This window comes from Crocodylus porosus, unplaced genomic scaffold, assembly GCF_001723895.1.
Source record: "Crocodylus porosus isolate Cpor-Errol unplaced genomic scaffold, CroPor_comp1, whole genome shotgun sequence".
In the NCBI taxonomy this organism is placed as follows: domain Eukaryota; kingdom Metazoa; phylum Chordata; order Crocodylia; family Crocodylidae; genus Crocodylus; species Crocodylus porosus.
In genome coordinates, this window is record NW_017728909.1 from 47,095,263 (window position 1) to 47,123,242 (window position 27,980).

A 27,980-nucleotide genomic window follows, 5' to 3' on the forward strand; every position below is an offset into this window, starting at 1 on the left:
AGATAATGATCTAGATTTTGCCCAAAATAATATGTTGTCTCAGTTTTCAGTGAGGTGATCAAACAGCAAAGCATAAGGAGAATGAGAGTAATGGAAATGACCACACCAGAGGCCAGGTTGCAACTGTGAGGGTAATGTGCTCCAATCTGAGGAACCAAGTAGTCGCCAGCCTAGAAGAGTAGGAGAACTGTCATATGAAGAAACAAGCGCTGTAAAAGTGATTTTAATAAATCTGTAATGTCAGAGTACCCATACATAACTGGAGAACAGCAAATGTAGTATCTCTATTCAAGGAGAGATAAAAATATGATGTAAACAACCCCAGGACCCATTAGTCTGACCCAAGTACTACTGTGGAAGGCTTTAAACAAGCTTTGAGAAAAGAATATTAAAGCTATGGAAGTCACTGAAAAACTGGGATAAAATGCAACTAACATAGGTTCAGCAAAGGTGGATTATGCAAAGTTAACCTATTCTCTGTTTGATAAAATGACTCATTTTTATAGAGAGGGAAATGCAGTGGAATTCAGTAAAGCATTCAGTATGGTGCCTGATGGGGAATTTATTTGTTGAAGTGGAGAATATGGGGATTAATACAGGAGTGATGAGGTGGGTAAAGAACTGACAGAAGTTGAGCGGACACTGGGCTGTGTTGAAAGAGGACCTGCTGAGCTGAGTAAGGTTACTAGTGGAATGCCTCCAGGATTGGCCTAGAATTGATTTTATATACATATAAAGTATGAGTTAAAAAAGAAAAAGGAAATGTGTATTAATGAAATTACCCAATGGCATGAAATTGGGAGGCACTGCCAACACAGACTATAATTCAGGAAGAACTGGATGACATTAAGGACCAGAGAGATACACATGGGATAAAATTACGTAGCACAGATTGCCAGGTCATGCATTTTAGGAAGTGACAACAGGAATTTCTGCTAAAAGCTGAAGAATTGCCAATTTGATATGATGGAGGAGGAGAAAGACCTGCATGTACTTGTTGACCAGAGAATGGCTGTGAACAGATCAAAGTCCTGTTAAACGAAAAGGTAACATTGGCATAAGAACAAGTAGGTAAAACTGGGTATGAATAAATTTAGATTGGAAATTGGGGGAAGAAGAGAAGAGGGGGATAGTCTGACTATCAGAGGAGTTAGGTTCCAGAGCGTCTTTTCAGTGAACAGTCAATGAATGGTATGTTTAAGATGGAGCTCGTTGAGCTCATGGAAGCATGTAACCTAACACAGTTTAATGCAGTACGATGGAACTGGACTTAATCTGGGAGATTCCAGTGCTACTGTGACTGAATCCGATGCTTCCTTTTTTGCCTTTTCTTTCAGCTTTTGTTGTTTTTCCTATGAAGGCTCCTGTCCAAGTACATTTCCCCCAATCAATGCATTAGTCTCAGCACTTGCTGTAATCAGTTTCCTTAGACCAGTGTTTCTCAACCTGGCCCTCAATGTTTACAAATGGGACCAGGTACAAAAAAGGTTGAGAACCATTGCCTTAGACCAAGCAGTTTAACTTCTATTCAAGCCTTGCCCAATGCTTGTGTTTTTTCGATATTGGTGTTGTCTCAGGTTCCTGATTACATAAAGATTCTTAAGGACTTCTTTTTATATTTATCTGATATCTAAAGCGGGGGTTATTCTCATTAATACGGTCTAATACAACCTATAACACCCTACCCTAGGCTCCCTCAAGACAATAGGTGGAGCTAAATAGTGACCTCTTAAACATCTTCCCAAGGAAAAAAAAGGCTATCTTTACACTTCCCATAGATTTTCTTTATGTCAGTATACATTGTCACAGTAACAGCCCCAAATAATTGTACTCCTATTCAATTCTTCCGAGTTTATCTACTCTCAGAAATACCTATGTTTTTGTGAAATGTTTGCTAGTACAGACTCTGCCCATTTTGTCCTAATGAGGATTGACCACAATCCTTCCAACTCCAGTTTCTGCATTGGCTTTCTCATTTTTTTCATTATATGGAGATATTAAATTCATCAGCTTTTCACCTGCTTTGCAATTAAAAATATATATGGAAATACTGTGCTGTAAGATGTGAAAAATTATATTGGCAGTTCTCAATTTCTAAGTTCACTACAGGTTTAGTAAAGTTTATATAATCTTTGTAATGTTTTTGAGTTTAATTTACTTTCTTAATGTTTGGAGTTAAATATTAATACCATGTTACACAAGCTTTCATAAGAAAATATTATTTGATTTTTTTTTTCTGTGTAAGTATTTTGTATATCTACTTTTGTCCGAGCATAAAAATGGATATGTGCAATGGTCCAAAATCATTTTGGCTGAATACAATATTAACACTTTTGTGCTTCATTTGTAACATTGTTACTTTGAAAAAGCATTTGGATTCTTTGTAGCTAAGCTACAGCAAACAGAAAATTCACTTTCCTATTCTGCTGTACTGTATTTCATACTCTGAGGTGCTTTGATATGTAATCAAATACTGTAGAAATAAAATGCAGATTTGAGGATGTTACAGAGATAAATAGGTGCCTGTACAGTAGGATTTTAAAATCAGCTACTGTTGGCTTCTTTATACAAGTCTAATACAGTCACTCAGCTGTTAAAAACCTGATCCACTATTTAAAAAATATACAAAAACAAATTGTCTATCTTTCTGCCTGATCTCTTTTCAAGTGCTAACACAATGGAAACAGTGGGTGATCTGTCAATGCATTTGGTTTGTCAATGATGGTTTTGTATAAATATTGGGAAGATAAGAAATAAAATTCGCACAGTAAAATATGATTTCATCTGCCTTTTCTCTGCAGCTCCATGGCTCACGCTGCGGTGTGAAATTCTCATTTTACACACTTTGCAGGCGGAGCACATGAATTATGCATTGAGCAAGAGAAATCTCCTGCTTCAAGTCCTATATGCATTTACCCAGGTTCTATCTCTATTACCAAGATGAATTGCAAATGGAGAAATGTTTGATGGAATATAGCTTAACTTCTTTGTTTAATATTCATCTTTTTTCCAGAGTAGGTTCTTTAAGTAGGAAACTGTTCTGTTTATACTGTAGGTTTATTTTATTTTTTTAAAGGTGAAAAATAACGCAACACAGATGCTGAATATATCAGAATGTTTTTATAGCTTTGATTTGGAATGCAAAGCCCTCTCTCTTTCTCTCCCCTGTGCAGACATATCTGTTGGTAATGTTTGCATCGGTCATTGGCTTTTTATTATTCCTAGAAAGCCCATGAATTTCTTTTTCTTAAACATCAAAGGAAAAAGAATTGTAATGAGAGACCAATTTAACTTACTTGCTTTGCCTTTTGTGTTTGCCTTTGACTTAAATATAAATTTTAAAGTGTTACACATTCCAAACTATTAAGTAGAAAATAACTTGACCTATACTCTGATTTTAGCTTTATCTTGATCTGATTGCTTTCTAATTTTTCCAGGCAAGGACGTTTACAGTTCTCAAAAGACGATCATGCTCTTGTTTAAAGGAAAGCCAGAGTTATTGTCTCAATATAAAGTTTTGATACTTTACATAATGAAGTTTTTCTTGCCATGTATTATTAGAATTGAAATGATGATTCTGTAGTTGTCAGGTTTTTTACCCTCTAAATGTGCTGAAATATTTTTACAGAAAAAATTACCTCATAATGAAATTTCATATACATTTTCTGATCCCAAAAATATGTTGGGAAAAACGAAGCAAATCCACTGAGTTCTTGAGCTGCCAGAGCCTGAGGGGAGACATTTGCCATGCTTTAAAGATGGACTACAAAACTGATTAAAATCAGTTTTGGTTCAGAAAAACACTAATTTCCTTTATTTCTCTACCTCTATGAGATGTTCTTGGTGGTTGCTATTTCAGTAAAGCTGTCTCAGGATGTGACACCATTAATGCCCAAAGACCTTATTGAAAACATATGGTTAATAATATTTGTGATGTTGTCGAATGCTGTACTGTAAGAATATTTGGACAACAGAAATACTAAAAGGAGATCGCATGAGCCTATTCAAATGGCAGTTGAGTGTATTTTGTTCCTAGAACCAGGTCTGCATCATCTGACACCCGTAAATCGATGATGGTTAATAATGACAGGGAGGGTATAACACTAGACGTGCCCTGTACTTTATACTTCCAAAGTTGTTGTTGGCAGTTCCTTGATTTAAGAACTGGCCTCTACCATGACTCATTCATGGGTCTTGAGGTGACTTAAGAGTCTAGTCCTTGAGCCACAGATCCAAAAGTTGCTGGCCTTTCCATAGGGGAGAGTAGGCAGTAGGCCAGGATTCCTTTTCTTTTCCTTTCTCCACTCTCTCTTCTCTGCTTCGAGGGCAAGATCCATTACTTCAAAGTAGGCTGCGACCTGATTGAGGTTGCGGCACCACTGGATTTTGGTTGCAGCTAGCTTCTTCGAGCTCTTGATGTTGGCATCTATTTTCTTGAGGTATGCTTTCAAGAAAGGTTGTCCTTGTAGCATTTCCTCTGACCATTACGAGATCTCAGGCAGCACATGATGTCCACTCCAGTGAAGCTGGTGTTCGAGAATCACTGGCTTAAAGCTAGTAACACTGGCTTCAGCAAGGATGCTGATATTTGTGTGGTGAGCTTCCCATTTGATGTGGAGGATTGTCCAGTGGTATCGTTGGTGATACCTTTCCAGGCTCTGGAGGTGACAGTGGTAGGTTGCCCAAGTTTCATACCTGTAAAGGAGAGTGGGGGTGAGGACTTTGTTATAGATGTCAATCTTGGTGTATTTCTGGAGATCGTGATCAATAAAAACATGCTGAAGCAATTTCCTGCGGGAAGTGCTTGTGTACTGGATCCTGTGCTGGATCTCCTCATCAATGTTGGATCTTTAAGAGAGGTGGCTACTGAGGTAAGAGAAGTACTCAACTATCTCCAGGGTCTTTCCCTTGGTGGCAATTTGAGAAGGGATCTGATCAGCTTTGAGTCCGATTTCATTGCCACTTTCTTTCTCATGAAGTGTGGACCTTGTCAATCTGCTCAGCAGGTCTTAACTTTATTTTTCTAAATGGCTTTCCCATGTCTTTTTTAATTGGCTTCTGTTGGGAGCTGTGCTACCAATTCATTCTCTCTGATAGCAAATAAATAGGAGAGAGGCTCAACAGTAGAAAGTTTATTTATATACTTGTTCTTACAGAATCAGGAAGAATTTGGAAAGAAACAATGTTTTAGAGAATGGTATTTTCCTGGTTTCAGTTCCCCTCTATCCCTGCTGATGCCAAAAAGGTTAATAGATTTCTAAGGCCTGAGTGGACCATTTAATTTGACCTTCTGTATAACACAGGCAATAATCTCACTCAGTTATTTCTATATTAAACCGATTAATTTCTATAACTGAAATGTATCTTCCAGAAACTCTTATGCTATTTAGAGAAAAAGTAATTTTGTTTGTCAAGATCACTTCAGGCTATGCATAAGGAAAAACTTATTTACAAGTCGAGTGCTCAGGGTTTGGAACAGGCTCCCCGCAGTGGTGGCACCCACCTTGGCGATGTGTAAAAAGTGTTTTGGTGCCCATCTTGCTGGTGTCATCTGATCCCAGCAGTCTTTCCAGCCCTCACGCAGGGGGACTGGACCAGATAATCTGAAAGGTCCCTTCTGACCTTTAACAACTGTAAATCTATAAGATTATTTTGTTTGTTTTTCCATGTCTGTGGTGTTATGTACTTAGCTGTTGCAGTTCCCTGAAGAGGTAAACCAGAATGCTCAAGATTTGCGGTTTAGGAAAGGGTGTGTTCTAAACTTCTGGGTGTCGGTAATAGTCTGGTAGATGTAGGGCAGCTGGATTGTATGATCCCACTTCTCCAATGGTGTTAACAGGCAGAGCCTGTGTCCAACCAGAAGGCTGAAAAAAGTGCAGGAGCTTACCCCAGACTGAAGGAATCCTCAGAGCACTAACTACATCGTGTATGGGGGATATGGTCTGTGACTTGGGCTCCAAAATTCTGTTGCATTCCAAATAATACTGTTTTATTCATATGGAGGTATTTTTTTTTGGTTCATATGGAGGAGAAATACTGTTGCTTAAATTCAGCTTGCTTTCTTCTAAAAGGGTACTGTTATCAGGTTTTCCATTTTTTTTCCCTCTGCAGAAAAATTTTAACCGTTTGATCTTTTTCAAGAAGTTTTATGTTTATATCATTAAAAAAATGCTCTAGGGTTACTACACCAGAAAGGTATAGAGGGGAGGGGGGAGTAATAAAGCAGGAGGTAGTTAAAAAGTTTATTTCAACTGCAAAGTTCATTATGAAGTTTGTGGACTATAATTCAGTTTATGCATACTAAGAATTCTTACCATGAGAATTTGCAGAATGCTGACATGAGCAAAATGGGTACATATTTTTCTTTTAAAGTGGAGAAAATATGCTTTGCTGTTATAAAAATATAGGAGAGTATTCTTTTTACTTGGATAGCAATAGATGAAATATTCATGTGTTTTGACAGAGTGAAGAAAAACCACAGCAAAAGAAAAAAACTCCCAGTAAACAAGAGGTGTCCTTACTAGATCTGGATGATTGTAAGTATTCTGTTTAAGCTATTATATCTCTTTAAGAATGTAGTGAAAGACTACCTGATCAGTCGGGATTATGGTTTTCTCCATAAAAATTCCAAAATTCTCTGATTAAAAACCCCAACACCTGTGTTTTTCTCTGATTAAAATGAAACGCTACTATTTATATAGGTATTAGTTGAACACAATGTTTTATTGATATATTTACAATTTGAAAGCAGTTTGGCAGCCTACCAGTGCCTCTGTTGTTATAATAAATATTAAATACCTGCATATTGTGGCATTTGATTTTTGGGGTATATGTGGCATATCAGGGCTTCCTCTGTCCCCTTTACTCACCAGGATGTGAGTCCAGCTGCAGCTGTCCCTTGCACAGAGGGTCTGTGGCCCTGGTTCTGTCTGCAGCTCCAGCCCCTGTCAGTGGGGGCGAGGGGTAGCACCTGCTACTGTCTTGGCCATGCCTGCACACTGCCCCCCTGCTCACGGCTTCCTCGCTGCCAGTGGCTTCCTGTTTCAAAGGGGAAGATCCATAATTTCAATTTTAAAAGGGAAATTTGTGTTTTTCTGCATTTTTCCACACAAAATGGAAAACCCAGCTCCCTGCTGATCGGTACAATTAAGTCTTCAGTGCCTCAGGCAATCATCCTGTTCATTTAGCATATCAGTTCACAGAAACAAATAGTTGTCAGTCAGATCACATATTTGTTCTTTATCAAATGCAATTAAGGAAATTACTCTCTTGTCAAGTTTAAGACTGTATCAGGAAAGGTCTTAAATATTTTAATGTGCTGGTATTTTAAACCTGCATTTGTTTTGAAGTTTTGTGATCTGGACTTTGTATGAGGAAAGTCTGAAAAATTAAGGTTATTTAAGCTAGAGAAGAGGAGAGCAGGGATTTTATAACAGTTTTCAAATACCTGAAGGGCAATTTACAGAGAGGATGGAATGGGGTTTTCTCTGTGAATGTAGGGGACGAGAGTAGGAGCTATGACCGTAAGCTCTAGCAGGGTAAATTTAGGTTGGAGATTAGGAGGAACTTCCTGACTGTGAGGTTAGTCCTGCATTGTAACAGGCTACCTAGAAAAATTGTAGAATCTCCATTCTTGGAAATTTTCAAGAGCAGGTTAGACACATGGCTGAGATGGTTTAAGTCAAGAATGATTCTGCCTTGAGCAGGGAGCTGGACTAGATGACCTCATGAAATCTCTTTCAATTCTACTTTCCTACGATCCAATGATCTTATGCCCTTTAAATGGAATTATTGCTTTAGGCCTATTGTGGATGCTCATTAAAGTTGAAGTGATACAGTTAATCTGTGAGCTAATTCCATTACTGTAAAGGAGACATGAATAAAAATTTGAATAGTCAAACATAGTACTGGAGGTCAGGGGAGAAGAAATGTAACAGTTTTATAGAATAAATCTTGCAGTATATATTCTCTGGGATTGTAAATGTTCTAATTTCAAGACTGCTCCCTTTAAGTGCAGTATATGTTGGAATCACATGCAAGTGAATGAGATTTTTGCATATAGAGTTTGTAAAAGGTTTAATTTGCTAAGTAAAATCAAATTATATGGCACTATATGAATAATATAGAAATAGACCAGGCAAAAATTACAAAAACAAAGAATGAAGAACTGTGTTACCGGTCTATAAAAGCTTACTATTATTGAGCCATAAAATATTTTAAATCAAACTTACTAATTTTCTTATATTAGTTTCTGTTGGCACTCCGTCAGCCATTCTTCAAAGCACTTCAGGTTATTGTTTTTAATAGATAAGCATGGTAGATAACATAAGCAATTTGTTATTGTTTTCTGAGATGTTAAAGATTAATATCTGAGAGTTCAAAATGTGTTTGAGCATAACCCAGCTAAATCAAGATGCTAAGTTTTTATATGCATAATCAAAATAATATCATTTCCTTTTAGGAACAATGCTTTTACTTTTATGAAGTCGATTTAGAAATGGATTTAACTGCTACTTTTTTCCCTCTGCAGTTAGTTTTGTTTCGACTCCTGTGGTAGTTCCCAGACCAGCTATTTTGCCTCCAAGTTTAGTTGCTGACCTAGAGGGCTTAAAGCTGACAAGTTCATCTGTCATTGATGTAAGTTTTCTCCTTCTCCCTCTCCCTCTCCCGCTCTTTCTACATCTACCACTATATTGTGATTTTTCACATTTTTGAGGCAGTTACTGATGAAAGTGACTTAAGTCCTTTGTGAAGGATGCTAGTTTCTAATGTTACTATTTTGTAGGCAGATCTGGCAACATTTCCTAATCTGAGTCATGGAAATCTGAAAGACGGGGAGAAGAAAATATGAATAACAAATACTTAATATAGCTGTGTTTAGCATGCCCATTTGCCCCCTCCTTTCTGGCCCCAGGGAAAGTTTCACTCACAATAAGAACCAAGAGAACACGAAAACAGTGAAAATTTTTAAAAATAGAAGCTAGAAATAAACATGCTCGCTTTGTGCTCTGTCCAAATGGAGAGCAAATATTAATTCTACAAATATCAGCATTTTTACACAAATAACATTGAATAAAATAGTCCTCAGCCTGCTGCTGTACCCACTATATACTTTTGAAAGGAAGGAAGAGGAAAAAAACATTATTTGCTGGTAGTCTTAGGAAGTGTATAATTTACCATAATTGATGTAATATCCTTTATCCAAAAACTTATATAATTACCTTGGATACCATACCTAGAGTTGATAGGCCAGTGCTTTCTTGCTCAGATATAACAAAGGTTGGCGGAAATACATTGCTCTTATCAAGGTACATGTTACTTTGCCATCACCCTCACTCTGAGGGTTGTCTTCACTTGTGTTTTTCAGCCATTGATACAGCTGAAACCACTAGCATACAGTACTGTTCCAGTGTAAGTAACGGTTTCCTTTTGGTTAAGTATTGCTTTGGGGCTCTACAACCATGTAAAAATCCATGGAGTCTTGTTTATTTGCTGTCATAAAGAAAATGTTTTGACCAATTCTTTTCAGTTTTTTATGAAACCTTAAAAAGGGCACTAGAGTTCAGTAGGAACTTTACACACATGACCTTAGGTTTTGTCCCATTGTTCTCACTTGGCACCTGTCTGTGGGGAAATTGACTATTTTGGAATAACTGTTCTCCTATCACTATTCCAGGCTTGCCGATCCCAAGAACATTGTTATAAGATAAAAGTATTACAAAAAAGTTATTTTTCCAGAATAGTTCCTGACAGCCAAGTAATTATTTTAGTATAAAATGAATGTATTCAAAATAGCTATTCCAGAGCACATGGAGGGAAGGGTATAGTTTTATTGGTCTTTTTCCTCCATGTAAACAAGGTGAAGACTGGCCTGGCACAAGGGCTATGGTAATTACAGGGGCAGAGGTTTGTTAGGCCTCTGCTGTGCCAGGGGTCTATGATTCATTGGCACCTGAAAGGGTTAATCTCTCAGAGTATTGGCCTGTGGCCCAGCCCCACCCTGAGGCCCACTGCTATTAATGAATACAAACACCAAAGTAAGGGTTAATAACCAATCTCTATTACAAGCCAAAAATAACAATAATCATAGCAACATGAACTAGCTAACAACCATTTAACAGAATGCTATATACAAATATGTACAGAGAGCCATACCAGCCTGTCACCAGCAGTGGCAGCCAAGAAGACACCCAGGCAGTAGGGCCCTACTGTTAGATCCCTATCAGGCAGAGGATTTCTACCCTTCCCTCCACAAGTGGAGTACTTGGAGACCTCTAAAGGGAAGGGTGATGCTTTACCAATCCTATGGGAAATGAAGGTGAGTATCTCAGGTGACAATTCTGGTGTCCCTGCACTCACTCCACTCAGCACCCACACTCCCAACCTTCCCAGCCTCTCCAACAGATTCAGCACCACTCAAAACTCAGGCTCTCAGACTCAGCTCATACAGCTTCTCGGTGCGCGCACTCTTCACCATATATGCAGACACGCAAGTGTTCTCCTGCACATTCATGCACATGTATGCATACACACACACGCACACGGAGATTGTGCCTCATGCTGGGCTTATGTAGTGGCTGCCTCATGCCAATCATACCATGGTCCAATCACTGTTTGCACGTCTCAATAAATCAGTGTCATTCAACAGTATCATTTTCTTGGACCACTCACATTCATTATCACTTCATAACTTATTAACATAAAGTTCCTATTGTTTGGTTATATAACAAGGTTTCAACTGCGCATGCCTCAGTTTCCTAAGTAGGTCAGCGCCATCAAGGTCAGAAGTTTAGATGTTCCAGAGACTTCTAACCTCTATTCATCCTATGCATGCATAATCACTATTATGACTAAACCAGGACTCACACTGTTTACAAAGGCTTAAAATATTTTTAAATACTTTATAATTTTAAAATAAGCAAAAGATGAGGTACTACACAATTTTGTTCTGCGTCTCTTTTTGCTTCTGATTAACTGTACCTGAACTATACAAATTGAGAGGGGATTTCAGGAGGAGAGTGCTAATAATAATCAGATCTCCTGCATCAAGCTGGAAACACGAGTGTATCAGCTTCCTCACATTAAACAAAGTCACACTCGGGTTTCTGCCACAGGAAACAATGCTGTCCTATACCAACCTTCAAAAGCCCTGAGGTGATGGACCGCTGGTGATGAAGACAGGACCAGTGAATCCAGCAGTTTCCAGTCACAAATCTGCATGCAGGTAGCAGTAGCTTGATGGTCCTTTTGCATGTGGGTTGAGACAGCGATGCAATTCAGCAGCTGCCACCAGGACTGAGTGCTGTTCAGGTTCCTCTCTGCTCACCCTACACAGGGAAGGGGCCAGAAAAGGTGCCATAAACCTAGGTTGTCTTATCTACTCCCAGCTTGATAGCCACATCCACCAGGAGTGCTCTCTCTGCGATCTTGAACATCATAACACAATGATGTTTTTTGCAACGTGATTTTTTGCAATAATGATTTTTTTGCAACGTGGGACATTTACACCTTGATGGACAACCAAGACCGTGTACAACTGGAAACAACAAGCTGCCATTGCCTCTAGGGAACTAGTGAGATACTCAGAGCTGTGATACTGATGTTGTGAGACAAGATGGCCAGATGAGGATCAGCTGAGGCAAGAGGGTGGAGGTTGCACCTTCTTCTGGAAGGAGAAATCAGCCCAGGACAGGTGCATTCATGGCATCAGTTTAACCAGCTGGTTCTTCGTGGTGAGTCAACTTACAGAGCTCCTCATGGGCATCAGTGAATGTCTTATGACCCTCCTTAAGCTCAGCCACAGTGCCGATGCCCCAACACTTAATGCTGTTGAAGTCAAAGAAGAATTCTACTCCAACCTTGACCATGTTCCAACTAATACTCCCAAGAAGGACAAGATTATACTTCTTGGTAACTTCAGTGCTGGAGTTGGGTATGACTTGTAACTCTGGAGTGGCACCATTGGGAAGGAAGGAGCAAGGAAAGTCAGTTGTAACAGCATCTATCTCCTGAGCAAATTCATGGAATGCAGTCTTGTCATTACAAACACCAAATGCCATCTTCAGATGGTGTGACAAATACAAGACTACCTGGAGACACCCTCACTCTAAGCTAGGGGTAGGTAACAGTTTTTGGCCAGAGTGCCAATAAAACCACACTGTCTACCTTGGAAGGTGCTGGAGTGCTGACATGCCAGAGGCCAGAGCAGCTGTTTGCAGCCTCCCAGCTGCAGCTGGCCCACGGAGCCTGCATCAGGGCTTGCAAGCGGGGCTTACAGCCTCCCAGCCGCCTGGTGGGAGCATCCTGGGCTCCGTGGCTAGCAGCAGCTGCTTAGAGCCCAGGCTGGCAGTGATGTGCCAGGCAAAATGGCCTTGTGTGCCATGCTTGGCATGGATGCCGGGGTTGCTGACCCCTGCTTTAAGCACTAGTACCTCCTCAACTATATTATTGTTAGAGCCTATGATCCCAGATGTCCATATTAAATGAGCCATGTGAGAAACAGATGACTGCTGGATGGTTAATTGTTTTGTAAGATCCATTATGAACATCTGGCTTGCTTTTCAACACCAAAAACAGCCAAAAGGAATGTGAAGGTTTTTCAGCATCAAATCTCATCAAGACCCAAAGGTCTTTAAGGATCCAACAGCATCTTCACAAAAAGCTCTCTTGTCTTGCTACAGCTGAAGGCAGCAACACAGAGGAACTTTGGAAGGGGTTCAAAACCACTGTCTCTGGCCTATGATGAATACACTGATCCAAGCCCTCCTCAAGTGGAGGAAAACGATTCATTCTGCTTGGCAAGATGACACTTCATCTCAGCAGAAGAAGGAGACATAGCTCCTCAAAGCCAAAGTTCAAAGGAGAATCCAGGAAATCAAAAACCAGTGGTGGCAAGAAAAAACCAAGAAGATTCAGCTGTGCTGACAAACGAGACAGGCAATGAAAGTCATGTATGGTCCAACCTCCAACAGTCTTACTTTCCTGCAATTGCAAAATGGTTTGACACTCCTCAAGAAACAAAGAATCTATCCAAGCTAAAAGAAGAGAGCACTTCAAGGAGCTCCTGAACCATGAGTCAATTGTGACCAATGCTACCACCAAGTCCATCTCCCAATATCCTGAAAGAGGATCCTTCACCAACCCTCCTATCCTAAAAGAAGTCTGGCATACCAGCAAAGTTACCAAGAGCAAGGCTATTGGATCAGATGCCGTATCTGCTGAAATCTTTAAGGCTGGTGGCAAGAAACTGGTACTTTGATTACTTTGTAATCAAATATATTCTTTGAATTTGGAAAAATAAGGAGATCTCTGGGGATCTAAGGAATGCTAACATTGTGACTGTTTTCAAGAAAGGAAATAAGTCTCTGAGAGAATTATTGAGGTATTGCCATCCTTTCCACAGAAGGAGAAAATCCTCCTGAACCATCATGTACCTCTTGCTGAGGAAGTCCTGCTGGAATATGGGTGTTGCTTCAGAGCATCCCACAGGTTAATTGACATAATCTTCGTTGCTTGTTAACTCCAGGAGAAGTTTCATTGACATTTACTAAGGCCTTTGACTTCATTAATCATGAAGCTTTGTGGAAAGTACTGGCCAGATCTGGATGCCCTGAAAAATACATCAAGGTCCTGAGGCTTCTCCATGACCAGATAACTGGGACCATTCTTTGTAGCAAATCAGAGACAGATCCATTTGTCATCCAAACTGGAGTCAAGCAAGAATGCATCATTGCCTCAGTTCTCTTCTCCATTTTTTGACCATCACCCTGGTTCATGTTAAGGGCCACTTCCTTTCAAAATTGACATTGAAGAGCAAATATTTAAAATAACCATCCTTTACCTTCAGCCTGACCATCCTTGTACATGCTGGAAAAAACCTCCAGACCATGCTGGACTTCTTCTCAGAAGCCTACCAAACTTTGGGCCTCTCCCTCTCAACATTGAGAAACTGAAGTGCTCTGTCAGCCTGCTCCAAGCCTCCCCCCCACCCCAAATTGCCATCAAAGGAAAGACTCTAAAAGTAGTCAAGCAGTTCCCTTACCTCAATAGTCACCTCTTTCAGAGAGCCAACATTTATGAGGAAGCACATCCCCTTTGCTTTCCTCTGGAAATTCCTTCAGCATGTTTTTATTCATCACAATTTCTGGAGGGACACCAAGATCCAGGTCTACAATGCAGTCCTCAATCCCACTCTTCTCTGAAACTTGGGTGACCTACCACTGGCATCTCAAGATCCTGGAGAGGTATTACCAATGATGCCTCTGGAAAATCTTCTGCATCAAATGGGAAGATTACCGCAAAAAAGCCAGCACCTTTGCTGAAGCTAATGTTACCAGCATTGAGTCCATGATCCTCAAACACCAACTTTTCTGGACTGGACATTGTGTGTGGATGCCTGACTCTCAATTCCCAGCTTAGTTGTAGCCTGAGATCTCACAGAGGCCGGAGGAAATGCTACAAAGACAAATTGAAGGCATACCTCAAGAAAGCAGATGCCAGTATCAAGAGCTGGGAGGAGCTAGCTGCAAACCAGCTCCAATGGTGCTGCAACCTCTCAACTAGGTGGCAGCCCAGTTCAAAGTCAAGTGTCTTGCTCTTGAAGCAGAGGAAGTAAAATGAGAGAAATCACAGTGTTTGGGTTACTCTTCCCTGTGGAGACACCTGCACCTTTTGCCAACCCTGTCATCAGTCTGGTTTTTGGGTAAGGGAAGGGAAACAGAATAGCTAAGTTCAAGGGGTCAATTCAAACTGAACTCTAGTTCTGTGTAATCCAACTTTTCTCTAGACTCTAAAATAATTCTGTGTTCCGAAAACACACTATCTCTAACTCTTCTGGATGTGCTGCAGCTTTGGCGATAACAGGGTGTTTCTTGAAGTTCCTGTGTCTTGTTCCAGATCTTTGAAATTCAGGCATTTTTATCTTATGCAAGCAGGTGTTGAGTCTGCTTGTGACCAGTTTTTCATGACATGAAAAATGCATCAAATAAAAAAATGAATTTCAAACAAACCTTCATTTTTATTTTTTTTATACTGCTATACTTACCACAACTGTTGAAAAACAAACTGTGAATGTTGATCTATGTAAGATAGTACAGATGTAGGACTTGATTCTGTTGTTTGAACTATGTATTCAACTTTTGTTAATTTTTGTTGTATTTTTATATCCTACATTCAGATTCAGTACAGTTGATTAAGTCTAGTCCTGTATTATCTAAAATTATCAGCCAGTTTTCCTAAAAATAGATAAATAAAAAACACTATCCTGGCCCTATGTTGAGGTGTCCCTTTTAAAAATAATGTTTCAAATGTAATGTCTGAGAATTAGTTCTAAAATAAGAAGGGTAATTGTAATACTTCAGAAAACTTTTTTCCTTCAGTGGGAGAGAAAATGAATTTAACTGTAGGGCACATGCCGAGCTAACACTAAGAAATTAATTTATTACCAGGCAATGGAGAGCATGGAGTAAAAATAGATAAGTACAGTATATGACCCTAATATCAAAGAAATGTAGCAGCCACTTATCTTAGAATATGTCAGACAGTCTATTATTCAAATCATTCAGCACTGTAATTGGATACAGCTTTTATAAAGCCTATCAATAAAGCCCATTTCTCTAAATTCATGGCTGCTGAACATCATTGAAAGTATAAATACAAAAAACTGTATTACAGTAATGCTAAGGGTCTGTTTAAACCTGCAAAAACAAAGTAGATCTGAATAGAAACTGCTTAACACTCTGCTTTGTCTGTTTTGAAACTCATTTGTTTGAACATACATGTATTAGTTAAATATATATACTTCAAACCCTTTCTGGTTTGCTACAGGAAAATTGAAAAACCTTAGTATAGATCCTATTATCTCTTTGGTAGGATTAGAAACCCCAGGAAACTGTAGCTCTTACTTCCATTGGCTGCCTGACTCTCTTGACTGCTTTGTGCATTCATTTAACCTAAAACAGGAATGTGCCTTTATCTGATAGAGTGATAGTTTATATTATTAATCATTTATGTAGCACTGCAAGTTCTTATTCAACAGAGAAAAGTCCAGTCATTCTTCTGTAAGTTTACAATTTAATATGGACACACAAGACAACTGCTTATAGAGAATTAGCATAGACGAAATGGAAACAAAAGCAACATAAAGGAAAGATGATAGAGTCTTGTAAAGGATTAGGAGAAAATGTGAACAGGTAAGAGCAAGATGGGCAAAAATGTGTTGTGAGGAGGCAGAAAAGCTGAAAGCTACAGTAAGTCAGTTTTACAGAGGTACAAGCCCATTGCCCACTTTTGAGATTCAAGGATAAACTGTATTACACTTCCCTCCCATTATCCCTCTCTTTTCCCCTCCCCCATATAATGCTATGTACATCTGGTAACTTAATTGCAGCCCATTCAAGTTAATTGATAGTCATTCCTGTCAGAGGCACAGCAGTTCAGCTTAGAAGGGCTACATGTGTAAAGGACTAAGCCGCTCCTCTTTTATACCAGGCTCTGGCTTGGATCAGTAATGGTAGCCTGAAATAAGAGGTCTATTTATAGCCTCAAAGTTTAAAACAAACCACAGGCAAATGTGTTAGCTGTAGGAAAAGTAAGAAAAGAGTGACAATTTTATGCTTTCAGTAGAGGAAGATCATGTTGGCAAAGCTCCTATGTGAAAGAAAGAAGGTAACTGACCCTGAAATTTGTGTAAGCTCAATTTGTAAGCTTGGAAATTGGGCAAGATAGTGAAGTTGTTAGTACTAAGAACTAAGTAGGCACTACAGAGAGAACTAAAAGAAAAACATTGTTTTGGAGAGACTGATGGTAATGCGACAAAGATGTCAGACTGTAGAAATTGATCAAGAACAGTTTAAATGCTTTCAGCATAAAGGAAAGAAAATAACTGAATAAAATAGGAATAAACATGATCACTTAACAAGTGGGTATAATGAGAAAAGTGGAGGGAACTAAAAAATCAAACTTGGAAATTACTGAGAGAAGCGGTGTGCTATGGGAGTTTTGAAGTCCACTTTAGAGAATCAGTGTCTAGCAAAGATCAGGGAAGGTAGCAATCATGTTGTCTGTGCACCAGAAAGGAGACCAGGAGAAATAATTCTCCTTTTGCTTTCTCACCTTGTGTGGTGTTCAGATATACACCAGGTTTGGCAACATGTGGTCTGCAGAGCCACTGGATCTGGACTACAAAGCAGGGGGCCTTTGTAGCACTCCAGCCACAGGAATTCTTTGCTCACATTGGCCTCAACAGGCCAGGACCGTTTATTCCAGGAACTAGACATTTTAATTTATTCTAGGAAAAAATTTAGATCAGTGATGCTCCGTCTTTTGGCTATGGGAGCCAGATGATTGGTACTGGATCAGACCCCGAGTACCAGAACTAAGCCCGCACACCTGGATCCCTGTGGCTTTGACTGGTCCCCGCACACTGGAATCAAGCCCTGCAAGTACTGCCCCCCTCTTCTCCCACATGTTGAGATCAGGGCTCTGGAGCCTTGCATTACCTCTGACCCAACATGCCAGGATTGGGACTTCAGGGCCTTGCACTGCCTCCATCTGGCCCTGTGTGCCAGGATTGGGGCCCCACACTGCCTCTGCCCAGTTCTATGCCACCCTGCTTGCCTGAGCTAGTGTCCTGGTGGACATAGCCTTGCACTCTTCATTGGGAATCCTATGGGCCAGATGACATAATATCAGGGGGCTGGATCTGGCCCATAGCCTGGGGTTGAGCACCTGTTTTAAACCACCAACAGACATTTTCAGTGCCTGTTATGCTTGCACTTACTCTCTAGTGCTTGCTTAGACTTTTATTTCCATTTGGCATTTTAAAGTTGTTTGTATCAGACTGCTTATAGAAAAATATATTTAACACAACAATTACATTCCCTGAAGTTGAATATTGTGCATATTACAATATGTCTATGATCAGAAAAGGGATGGCACTTCACTTACCTTGTTTTTCTCTGAGTATATGCATAATTTTTTGCTTTAATAGTAGTTAGTGTTCAGAATTTATGCATATTTCTGACTTTACTGTTGCTAGCACTACAGAGCCAATATATCTGGAGGAGTAGGTTAGAGTCTATTCTACTAAACAGCCTCCAGATATGTTTAGTTCCAGTTTCAAAGCTTTACTAATGGCGATGATAAAAGATTCTGATGGAGATCTAAGGCTGATATGCAGAGTTGTCCAGCAGGGGAAAAAATCTTTTATTTGTAAATTTAGCATACTTTGCTAAAAAAAATTCTATACTAGTAAATCACTGGACCCTGCCATATGTCACATTTATGCTGCGATTAACATGCTGCAGTTTATGCATTATTAACATGCCACACACACAGCCAGTTTATGACACGATAAAATGACAAACCAGCCACAAATATGCTGTTCATATAATGTGGACCATCTTTGTGGCTGGTTTGTATGGCATCTTAAATTGAACATTAGGCATCTATCCCAGGTCCAGTTGGCTGTCCCCAACTGATGCTGACAATCAGCTGATTTTTGGCACTGGACCTTTGATAGCCCCAGGTTTTAAAATGGGCCATGGGTTGTTCCAGGCCTGATGCTGACAATCAGCATCTGCCCCAGAGCATCCTCTCCTATTCAATTCCAACAGTTACACAGTTGAGATCTGAGGAATTGTATGCCGCATCCCAGAAATATGTTATCACAGGACAGGTAACTTTTTTGCATGGGGGCATAAACATCCTCAGATACCAATTGTATCATTATTTTAATGTCTACTAGGGCTTCCAAATACTTAATTAGTTTTTTTAGAGTAGAAACACAGTCAAAAAGGTATCTTAATTGCTATATTTTAAGCGATGTGTGTTGTGAGTGATAATTGTGTAACTCGGAATTATTCAGTTTACTCTTTTTGGGTAAGCCGTTTATACCACGTTAGATATTTGTACATCAAAGACACAATTGGTAAAACCTGATTTTGTAATAATATCATTTGTCACAGTGATTCTGTTCTCGATAGATAGATAGATCTATATATATATTTATATCTATATATATTATATAAAGCATCTCTTGCTAAATTGAGAGAGTTCTCTTATTGATAGTAACAGCAGATTAAAATAGTGATCCATCTAGTCCAGTATCTTATCTTCAACAATTGTCAGCTCATGCTGCATTAGAAGTTATGAAAAATCCCAGAGTAGAAAAACATGGGATAACATGCCTCATAATAGAAATTGTCCTGAACTCTGAATCATAAAGTTTATCCATTCCAGGTTTTATCAGTATCAATCACTATCAAATTCCAGATCAGGCTTGTCCAACATATGGCCCGCAGGCCGCCATGTGGCCCACCAAGCCATTTTATCTGGCCCGAGGTGCCGCCACCACGGGGCGCAGGGCCTCAGCAGTGGGGCAGCGGTGAGGTGAGGTGGGCAGGGCCGGCCCCCAGGCCCCAGCCAGCAACAAGGGGAAGGGGAGCTGCTTACCCCCACGGGGCTGGGCTCATCAGTGAGCCAGGTCCTGCCGCCGCTGCCCCGAGGGCTGCGTGGTGCAGGGCTGCCTCAGCCGCGCCTGATTAGACAAGCTGGGGACAGCATATGCAGCTTGTTCTCTGGCTCCACTCCTTGCTCTTGTGCATGGCTGAGGGAGCTGCAGCATGGCCCATGCCCTGCCCACATGCGTGGTGGACAGAGTCATGAAGTAAGTTCCTGTGTGGAGCTGGGGGCACGAAGTAAGTTCCTGTGCGGAGCTGGGGGCACCTCGGTGCCAGGCCTGGCTGGGGCGGAGGCATGGGGTAAGTTCCTGTGCAGAGCTGGGGGCGCCTCAGGGCCAGGCCGGGCCAGGGTGGATGGAGGCATGAGGTAAGTTCCTGCGCAGAGCGGGGGGCACCTCAGGGCCGGGCCGGGACGGGGCTGTGGGGCGCCTGGTTGCCGGAGCCGGGTTGGGCAGGAGGCAGGAGGAGCCCAGCTCAGAGGCTGCATTTGTCCCCTCTGGGCCGGGTTCCTCCTGCCTCCTGACCAGCCCGGCTCCGGCAACCATGCGCCCCACAGACCCAGCCCAGCCCCCAGGTGCCCCCAGCTCCATGCGGGAACTTATGGATATCACTTCAGCCCCCTCCTCCCATACCTCCCTCCCCTTCTGCATTTCCCCACTGTTGGTACTGCCCCAATCTCAACAGCAGAGATGGGGCAGAGGGGCAAGCAGGAGTGGGGCTGGAAACAAGGCAGCATCAAGGGTCAGGGGGCTGTTGGGGAGATGCCCCGAATCAGAGGGAAGGAGGCAGAAGTGTTGGGGAAAGAGCACCAGGCCAGGGCCAGGAACAGGCAGAGGAAGGGCTAGGATTAAATGGAAGTAGAGATCTTCTCCCTGCCTGTGGGGAAGGGGGAGATGGGAACAGCAGGAGAGGACATACGGCCCATGGGGAATAGAAGAGGTGGAGGAGGTAGTAACTAAATGGACAACCTCTGCCCCCCTCACCTAGGACACCCCCCCCACCTGCCTGCTCTGCTCCCTCCCTGCTCCTCTCTTGGCCCTTGGGAACCAGGTACTTAAAAGGGGGCTGTGAAAGGGAAGAGGGGAGTGTCCTTGTTGAGGAGGAGGAGACAAGCAGTTGGTGTGAATTTGGAGCCATCATCTTTATTAATTGGGAAATAAACTGAACGTGCTGGACTGATATCGCTGGTCGTAGGAATGAAGACACGAGGCAAGGGCCTCTCTCTGCCCTTGGGTGAATCACTGATGAACCAGGGCTCCTCTGGGGTCCCCCCATCCAGTCTGTAAAGCTTCAGGGTCCCTGCAGCTACAGCGCTGCTCAGCATGGACACCTGCAGCTGGGGTAGTGGGAGCTGCAGGGCCCTGCCACACTCAGAGCAAGCCTTGAGCTAAAACCAGTGACATCATTGTCACTTCCTGCAACTTCATTGGTGTCAGAGGTCACGTGACATCACTTCCTGATGTGAGACCACTTCCTGTGAGGTCTTTGAATATGGCTCACCGGCCCACTGGGTGATAAAAAGTTTGTGATCCGGCCCCACATTCAAAAAGGTTGGACACCCCTGTTCTAGATACTGTTATTACCATTTATTCTTTGGTCTCATCTACTCTTACGGCACATGTTCTCAAAGATGATTAAATGTAGGGTTACCATATATCCGGGTTGTCCTAGAGAAGACCTCTTTTGGGTCCTCCAATATCTGTCTGGGGGGCTTTTTTTGAAATCTAAACAAATGTCCAGAATTTTGCTCTGTTTTGCTGCTGGTAGTGGGGAGAAGGGGGTTGGCGGTAGAGGACACCATGTGCATGTGCGCATGCACACACATGTGGTCAGCATGCAGTCAGGCAGGGTGGTGGGAGCAACCCTGACAGCTGGATGCAGGTTAGTCTATGGGGGCACGGGTTGGAGAGCCAGGGCTTGGGGATTGTGTGTGTGTGCGGGAGGGGTGGGTGCCTGCCGGTGCTGGAGGAAACTGTCTGGGTGCCAGGGCTGTGGCAGGGCAGGTGCCTGCTCCTCCTGCGGGTGGAAGGGGGCAGAGGGCCACTTAGAGGGCAGCGGGGAGCACTGTGGCTGGGCCAGCGGCACTAGGGCCAGTGCCCTTGGTCACAGGGTGGGGGGTGACTAGGAGACACTGCTTGGGAGAGCATGGCCAGGTCACTTCGTGTGGTGTGGTGCAGCAGCCCCAGCCCAGGGTGGGGAAGCCATAGGCCTCCCCTCCTCTCTGCAGCCTGTCCTGGGGCCAGATTCACTCCACCGCTACTTGTAGGAGTAGGAGCCACTACACTCTGGCATGGCTGGAAAAGGGGCAGTTGAGGGACCCCTCTTGCAGGGCTGGGGAGAGCAGGGGACTGCAGGATGGAAGTGAGGCACCAGCAGCCCATGGGGGTGGGGAGGGGGGCTGTGGCTTGGGAGTTAGGGGCACTGGGGGGGCAGGGAACTGCAGATTGGGAGTGAAGAGAACCTGCAGGGTCAGGGGTTGCAGGTTAGGAATGAGGAGCACCAGCAGGGCCAGGGTGAACGCGAGTTGGAAGTGAGTTGTCCCTCTGACAGGTGTCCTCTTCTTTGGAACTGGAAATATGGTGATCCTATTAAATGCTTACTCCATTGATTTTGGTCCTATGATCATATATAAATGTCCAGTCTCTCTCTGAATCCTGACAAATTGTTTGGCCTCAAAGACATCCTGTGGCAATGATTTCCACAATCTGATTAATTATTCATTAAAAGGTGTTTCCTTTTAAATTAGTCTTGGATTTGTTACCTTTCATTTTTATTGAATGTTTCCTTAATCTTGTATTATAGGATTTGTTGACAGAAGCTCATGGCCTGTCTTCTTGATACCATTAATTATTTTATATATATATATTTTAATTATGCCTCTTTTTAATCATTGTCCTACAGTAAACAATCTCAATCTTTTCAGTCTCTGTCTTAGTATGCCTTTAATTTTTCTACCTTTTCTTGAACCTGACTTGTAGTGTCCTTTTTTTGAGACAGGGTAACCAGTGCTGCATGTTGCCTTCCAGATGATGGAGTAGCATTGATTTATATAAAGATATTATAAATGTCTTTCTTCTCCATCCTACTATTTATGCATTAGCATTTTGTTTGCCTTTTCTGACTGCAGCTGTATATTGAGCTAGAGTCTTCTATTGAGCTGTCTACAGTTACATAGAGCTTTCGTTTTTGAGGTGGTGCAGTTGACATGGAACCATATAAGATGTATGAATAGTCTAGTTTTCCATAATCTTTTACTTATTGCACCATCAGTTGTCTTATAATTAGTACAGGTCTTAATTTAAATTAATTTTACAAAAATTCTGCTAGTATCAGAAAGATATCTGGAAAGATTTCCAGGTACTAAGCAAGTAAAAAGAGTAATTGTTTCAATATGACAATAGATGTTTTTTGTGGGTGGTACAAAAAATATACATCTGCATTATTTGAGTAGATGCGACTGATGCATGCAAAGATAGCATGGTCCACCAGATGTAGAACTGGTGGACCATAGGTTGGATATGGAAAATATTCTGTTTTGGCTCACTACTTGTATGTTCCAGAGAAAGTAACTTGATCTAGTTTTTTCTCCTGTAAAATGAGAATTATTGATGCTTGCTCACCTTGGTAAAGTACTTTGTGATCTATGGATGTATATAATTGCTCATCAGCAGATATTAGCCATTGTCATAAGCCGGGTAGTAGAATAGATAAATCAGTGGTCTCTTACAATACAACATTCATTTTTGTACCCATCTAAAGCAGCTATGAAAGGTAAATTATCAAGGTTTTTCTTAAATAGAAACATAGTGTATCTAATTTGTTTGAAAGATTTTAAATGATTTTTTGAAATAAGGTCTATATTTATTTTTCACAAAGATAATTTGAACAGGCCTATTATAAAAGTTTCAGCTTTTCTCCCTAACTATGAGGTTCCATTATAAATAGAATGGAAAAGTAGAAATAATTACTTTAATATAATACTCAAGTCTTAATTAATAGGGGCCAGCCTTTCTAGCAGGCATACCACAGATTAGTCCCAAACCCTCCCAAGTGCCAGTCTGATTCCCTGCCTAATCGGTTGTTCTGCTCTGAGGGAGCTACAGGGGGGCTGCAGCCATGCCAAATTTCTCTGTAGTCCCCTCCCCACCCCAAGCCTCCCTCCCAGTGCTGCCACCACCCACCTGGCACAGCTCCAGCTCTTCCAGCATGTGGGTGGAGGTGGGGGTTGAGCCAGAGCTACACTGAGCAGGCAGTAGTGGTGCTAGGAGTGGGAGTTGGGGGGGCTACAGCAAAATTTGGGGTCTCTGCAGCCCCCCCGTAGGCCCCTCCCAGTGCCGCCGCCGCCCTCCCCAAGGCCAGCCCCTGCCGAGAAGCTCCAGCCTGCAGTTGCAGCCTGCCTGCCCTGTCCTGTGCAGATCTGGGGGACATACGCCCCCTCCCCTTACCCCCTGGATGAGCCACGGCTTCATCCCACACCCCAGCTGGGCAGCGCCTGCCCCAGCCCCTGCCCCACTCCCTCCCTCACCGTAGGGGGCTTTGATCTGCCACCTTACGACCACTCTTCCCTCCTCCCCTTCCAGCACACCAGACTTACCAGCCACATGCAGCTCTCCACGCTGCTGGGCTGTGCTCCCCACTGTCTGCGTGCTGCACTGTGGCTGTGCGTGTGCACAGGCATTTATTGGCTGCATTGGGTTTATTTCGGATGTAGCCAATTTTCTTTATATCAGTGCCAATCCAATATCGGACTGATGTATCGCTGCACCTCTAGTTTGTGGTTCTGCAAACCACAAGCCTGGTATGTAAAAACATGCCCCGCACTGCAGATTTGCAGTGTTGGGGCAAAATTTACTATCAGGGAATCCTGGTAGCAAACAAAAATGCCATGGGGGGAAAAGAAGTGTTACACATGATACAGAAATGGAAGCTTAGTCCTCCCAGGTGAAATCTCTCAGGAGACACTGTCTGGCCAGACTGTTTCTCTTCTTCTAGTTCTGCCCTAGCTCCTCCAAAACGCTAGGAAGAGCAGAGAAATATCAGCTTCCCCAAAACAGGACATTTTGTCCTGCAACAAAGCCCATGTGCACCAATGTGCCACTACTTTTTCTGCTGCTGCAAGCACACACCCCTGCAAGTGGGGATGTGTCCTTTGTCTATGAAATGTATTATTCTAAAGTAAATTCAATTCTAAGTACTTTAAACTGCTCACAACTTCTGATTTTCCAAATGAAGTGACATGTTTGGAGATTGGCCTAAAGTTGCTTAAAGCTGTGAGCATTATTTTAATTTCTAAATCAAAAATAAATTCCCTGTTTAAATCTTCCTCTCATACTAGACCTTCCAGGCAGCATATTTACAACTCTGGGTCGTATCACTTATTTACTTGGGCTATCTATGGTAGTGAGCATTGTCTTTTGGTAGTGGATGTGTGCTTGAGTATTGACAATAGATAGATATTTATTAGTGGGGTATCTAGCTGTCAGTCTGTGTGCTCAGTTTGATTTCCATTTTTAAGTGCCTGAGAAACCAGGCATTCTGAAAAAAAAAACGTGATTAGCTATAATGCAGCTGGTTGGTGCCTCCTTCATATTTTGTCTTAACAACTTAAAACTTAACCATAACTAGAATATTTTATCTTTGAGAAGTGAACTATTTTGAATGGTTAATGTACAGAAAAAATAATATTATTTTAAAAGTATGGTGTACCCCAAATCTATCTGTTTTTTGAAGCCTTGATGCATTATTTTAGAGGTATTGTTATTGGGATACGCCTTTCTTCTTTCTCTGTTTACCACTAAAGATAAAGAACAGTCCCCTTCCCCAAAAAATAATTAAATCAATTTAGGAATTTTTACATAAGCCTATAAAGTATAAAGCAATACTGTCCTTTCTTTTTTTTCCAGCAAACACAGTCTACCTATACATTTTTTTACCTTTATGTATTCGTAAAAATAAGATCCACTCTAAAAGTCAAATGCAATTACAGTGCAAAGCAACATATGTAGAATATGCTTAGACCTGTAATACTAGTGATACCCCAAATAATGGAACCACTGTTTCTGTTTAAGGTTTGCAACATAACTCACACAACTAAGAAACTTTCTACTATATTTTTGTTTTATTTTGTCAATAAAACCCAGCTCTTAAAAATTTCAAATCACATCTTTCTAAGGTAACATTTACCTCCTCACAGCTTTAGCAGCTATCAGACATGACATGGGACATATTCATTGACCCTAAAAATTTTCATCAGAATCATGCACTGAAAGGGGGCAGCCCCAGCCAGACAAGAGGCTCATTTCAATTTTAACGGCTGTAATTAAAGGTTAATTCACTGAGTCAGGATTAACGAGGAAAGTACAAATGATAGGCAAGCAGCTGCCTTTATAATACTGGATTAGAACAATGCAATTACAATAAGAATTAGAAAAAATCAACTTCCGAAAAAGGTTCTGTAATGAACGAACTGCATTTTTCTGCTCTTAATTGTGGTACTTAAACAGGAGAACTCTGTGCAACACTATTTTTTTTATTGGAATAACACTTGATCAACAATGTATCTAATAATGTGGTATGCCAAACAGTTACCGCAATTGATATTTTGATATATTTAATACTATGTTCCACTTGCAGACCACAAATTATCATAATGCACACAAAAAGGAGTATCCATATAGCTTTTTCCCATGCACTGTTATATTAAGACTCCTTATCTTAAAATACTTTTTACTTATGCTATTATTTATTTAGTCACTCTCCTTGATGAATGATGAGGTGTTTTCTCTTTGAAACAGCATCAAAATAATCTTCAGGTGAGAAAATATTAAGAACAATATAAATGAGGGTTGGAAATGGGTGGTTTCTGAGTTTAATTGTGGTTGTTTCAGTTGCATTTGAGTCTTAATGTGTAATTAACTATAATGCAGCTGTACTTCGAGATTTAATGGAATGTGAAACCAAAATAAAAGATCAACATAGTTTTGTTAGCTTCCTGAGGCAGTATCTTCAGTGTCTGGATTGGTTCAGACACAATTAGTGCTTAGATTATAATTTCAATAAATTGGTAAGTCAAGTAGTGTCTCCTTTTCATAAAACTGTTTTCAAGAGTCAGTATTTCCTGTTTATTGATGCTCTGGGTCAAAGGTCACAAAGTTTGAAAGGAACATCTCTAGAAAGAAAGTAGATAACCTTCTAGTTGGAAATTATATTCTGTTGAAAATGTCCTAATTTTGAGATCAACTGAAATATTAACCTTTAAGTGCAGCTCAAAACCATTAAATGATGAAAAATGCCATGAAATTTCATTTTCATAACTGCTGGTTTAAAGAAACCAGTGACAAATGATTTTATTTTTCAAAAAAGGAGCTTATTTCTATTGCATCCTATCCAATATTTATCAAATATCAGTGTATTTGGAAAGAAGTTGCAGGCATCTGTGCTTTTACATGCAAAGAGAATAACTACTGATAAATGCAGACTGTGAGAAATTACTTTTTGAAAACTGAGCTTCCATAAAAAGAGTGTGCTTTTTTGTCAAAAGCTCTCATAGGGTGATAAATTTATATTCTGGGGCAAATTTGAGGGTTCATGCTTAAAAGCTAATAATCCAGTAACGTCATTCCAGGGAAAAATATATAGTGCCATTTGAAGACTGTGATATGCAAAGCCATAAGCCGTTGTACTGTTTCTGTGAAAATGAGTTGTAACATTAATATAAGTTTGCTTGATAAAAAATATTTCATATATTTTGCTAAGCAGATAACCACTGGAGAATTTGCTTTATGTCTACATTGTAGGTAACAAGTATGTATTTTACTACTGATATTTAAATTAACCCAAGTATTGTTTGACTAAAAGCTGAGACAATATGGTGTTTCTAACAATATTTTGACATTAAGAGCTCCAAGAAATAGTATTTAAGCTCCTTTTGGTGTGGGCAGTTGATAACTTTTCATTCATAATTAGCTCATAGAGAACCGAGAGACATTTCAGGGAAATTGAACTGTCAGTGGGTAGAAACAAGCATTTGACCTCATCACATTGAGTGGGGCCCATCATAATTTGTTCATTTGGTGCCCATCAGCCCAGCCTCATCTCTCATACGGCACCTCGCTGACCTTCCCTCTCCAATTCCACTCAGTTCAGCTTTAATTATGACTCTGCAGACCCGAAGAAATATTGCAGCTTGCTCTCAAAAACCCTGAACTGCCACTCACCAAAAGATTGGTTTTTAACAGGTAATAAATGCCCAGAGGAAATGGTGCTGTGTCCCACACAGAATACATCAGCTTCTTTTGAGATTTTTCTGCCTTTCAAGTGCGTCACTATTGCCTAGTGAATTTTTTCTTTCAGAAAGAACATAGTAAGCTTGTCACCAGCTTAGTACTGTCAAAAAAAAAAGAAAAGAAAAAAGAAAGAAAGAAACTTCTGTTACAACCAGAAAAGTTTATTTTGCTAGTCCAGGGGCCTGTTTTAAGCAGCTGAGTACTGATTACTTAAGAACTGAAAATCATATTTAAA

General features: G+C 41.1%; 1 protein-coding gene across 3 annotated transcripts in view; it reads left to right on the forward strand.

The window, feature by feature from the left end:
- Nucleotides 1-27,980, forward strand: part of AP3B1 (adaptor related protein complex 3 beta 1 subunit) — a 291,241-nt gene that overhangs the window by 196,000 nt on the left and 67,261 nt on the right. For all 3 annotated transcript variants that reach the window (XM_019532203.1, XM_019532205.1, XM_019532206.1), the window contains 2 exons: nucleotides 6,464-6,536; nucleotides 8,531-8,637. In XM_019532203.1, coding sequence (XP_019387748.1) covers nucleotides 6,464-6,536; nucleotides 8,531-8,637 — 180 coding nt within the window. The remainder of the gene's footprint in view (nucleotides 1-6,463; nucleotides 6,537-8,530; nucleotides 8,638-27,980) is intronic.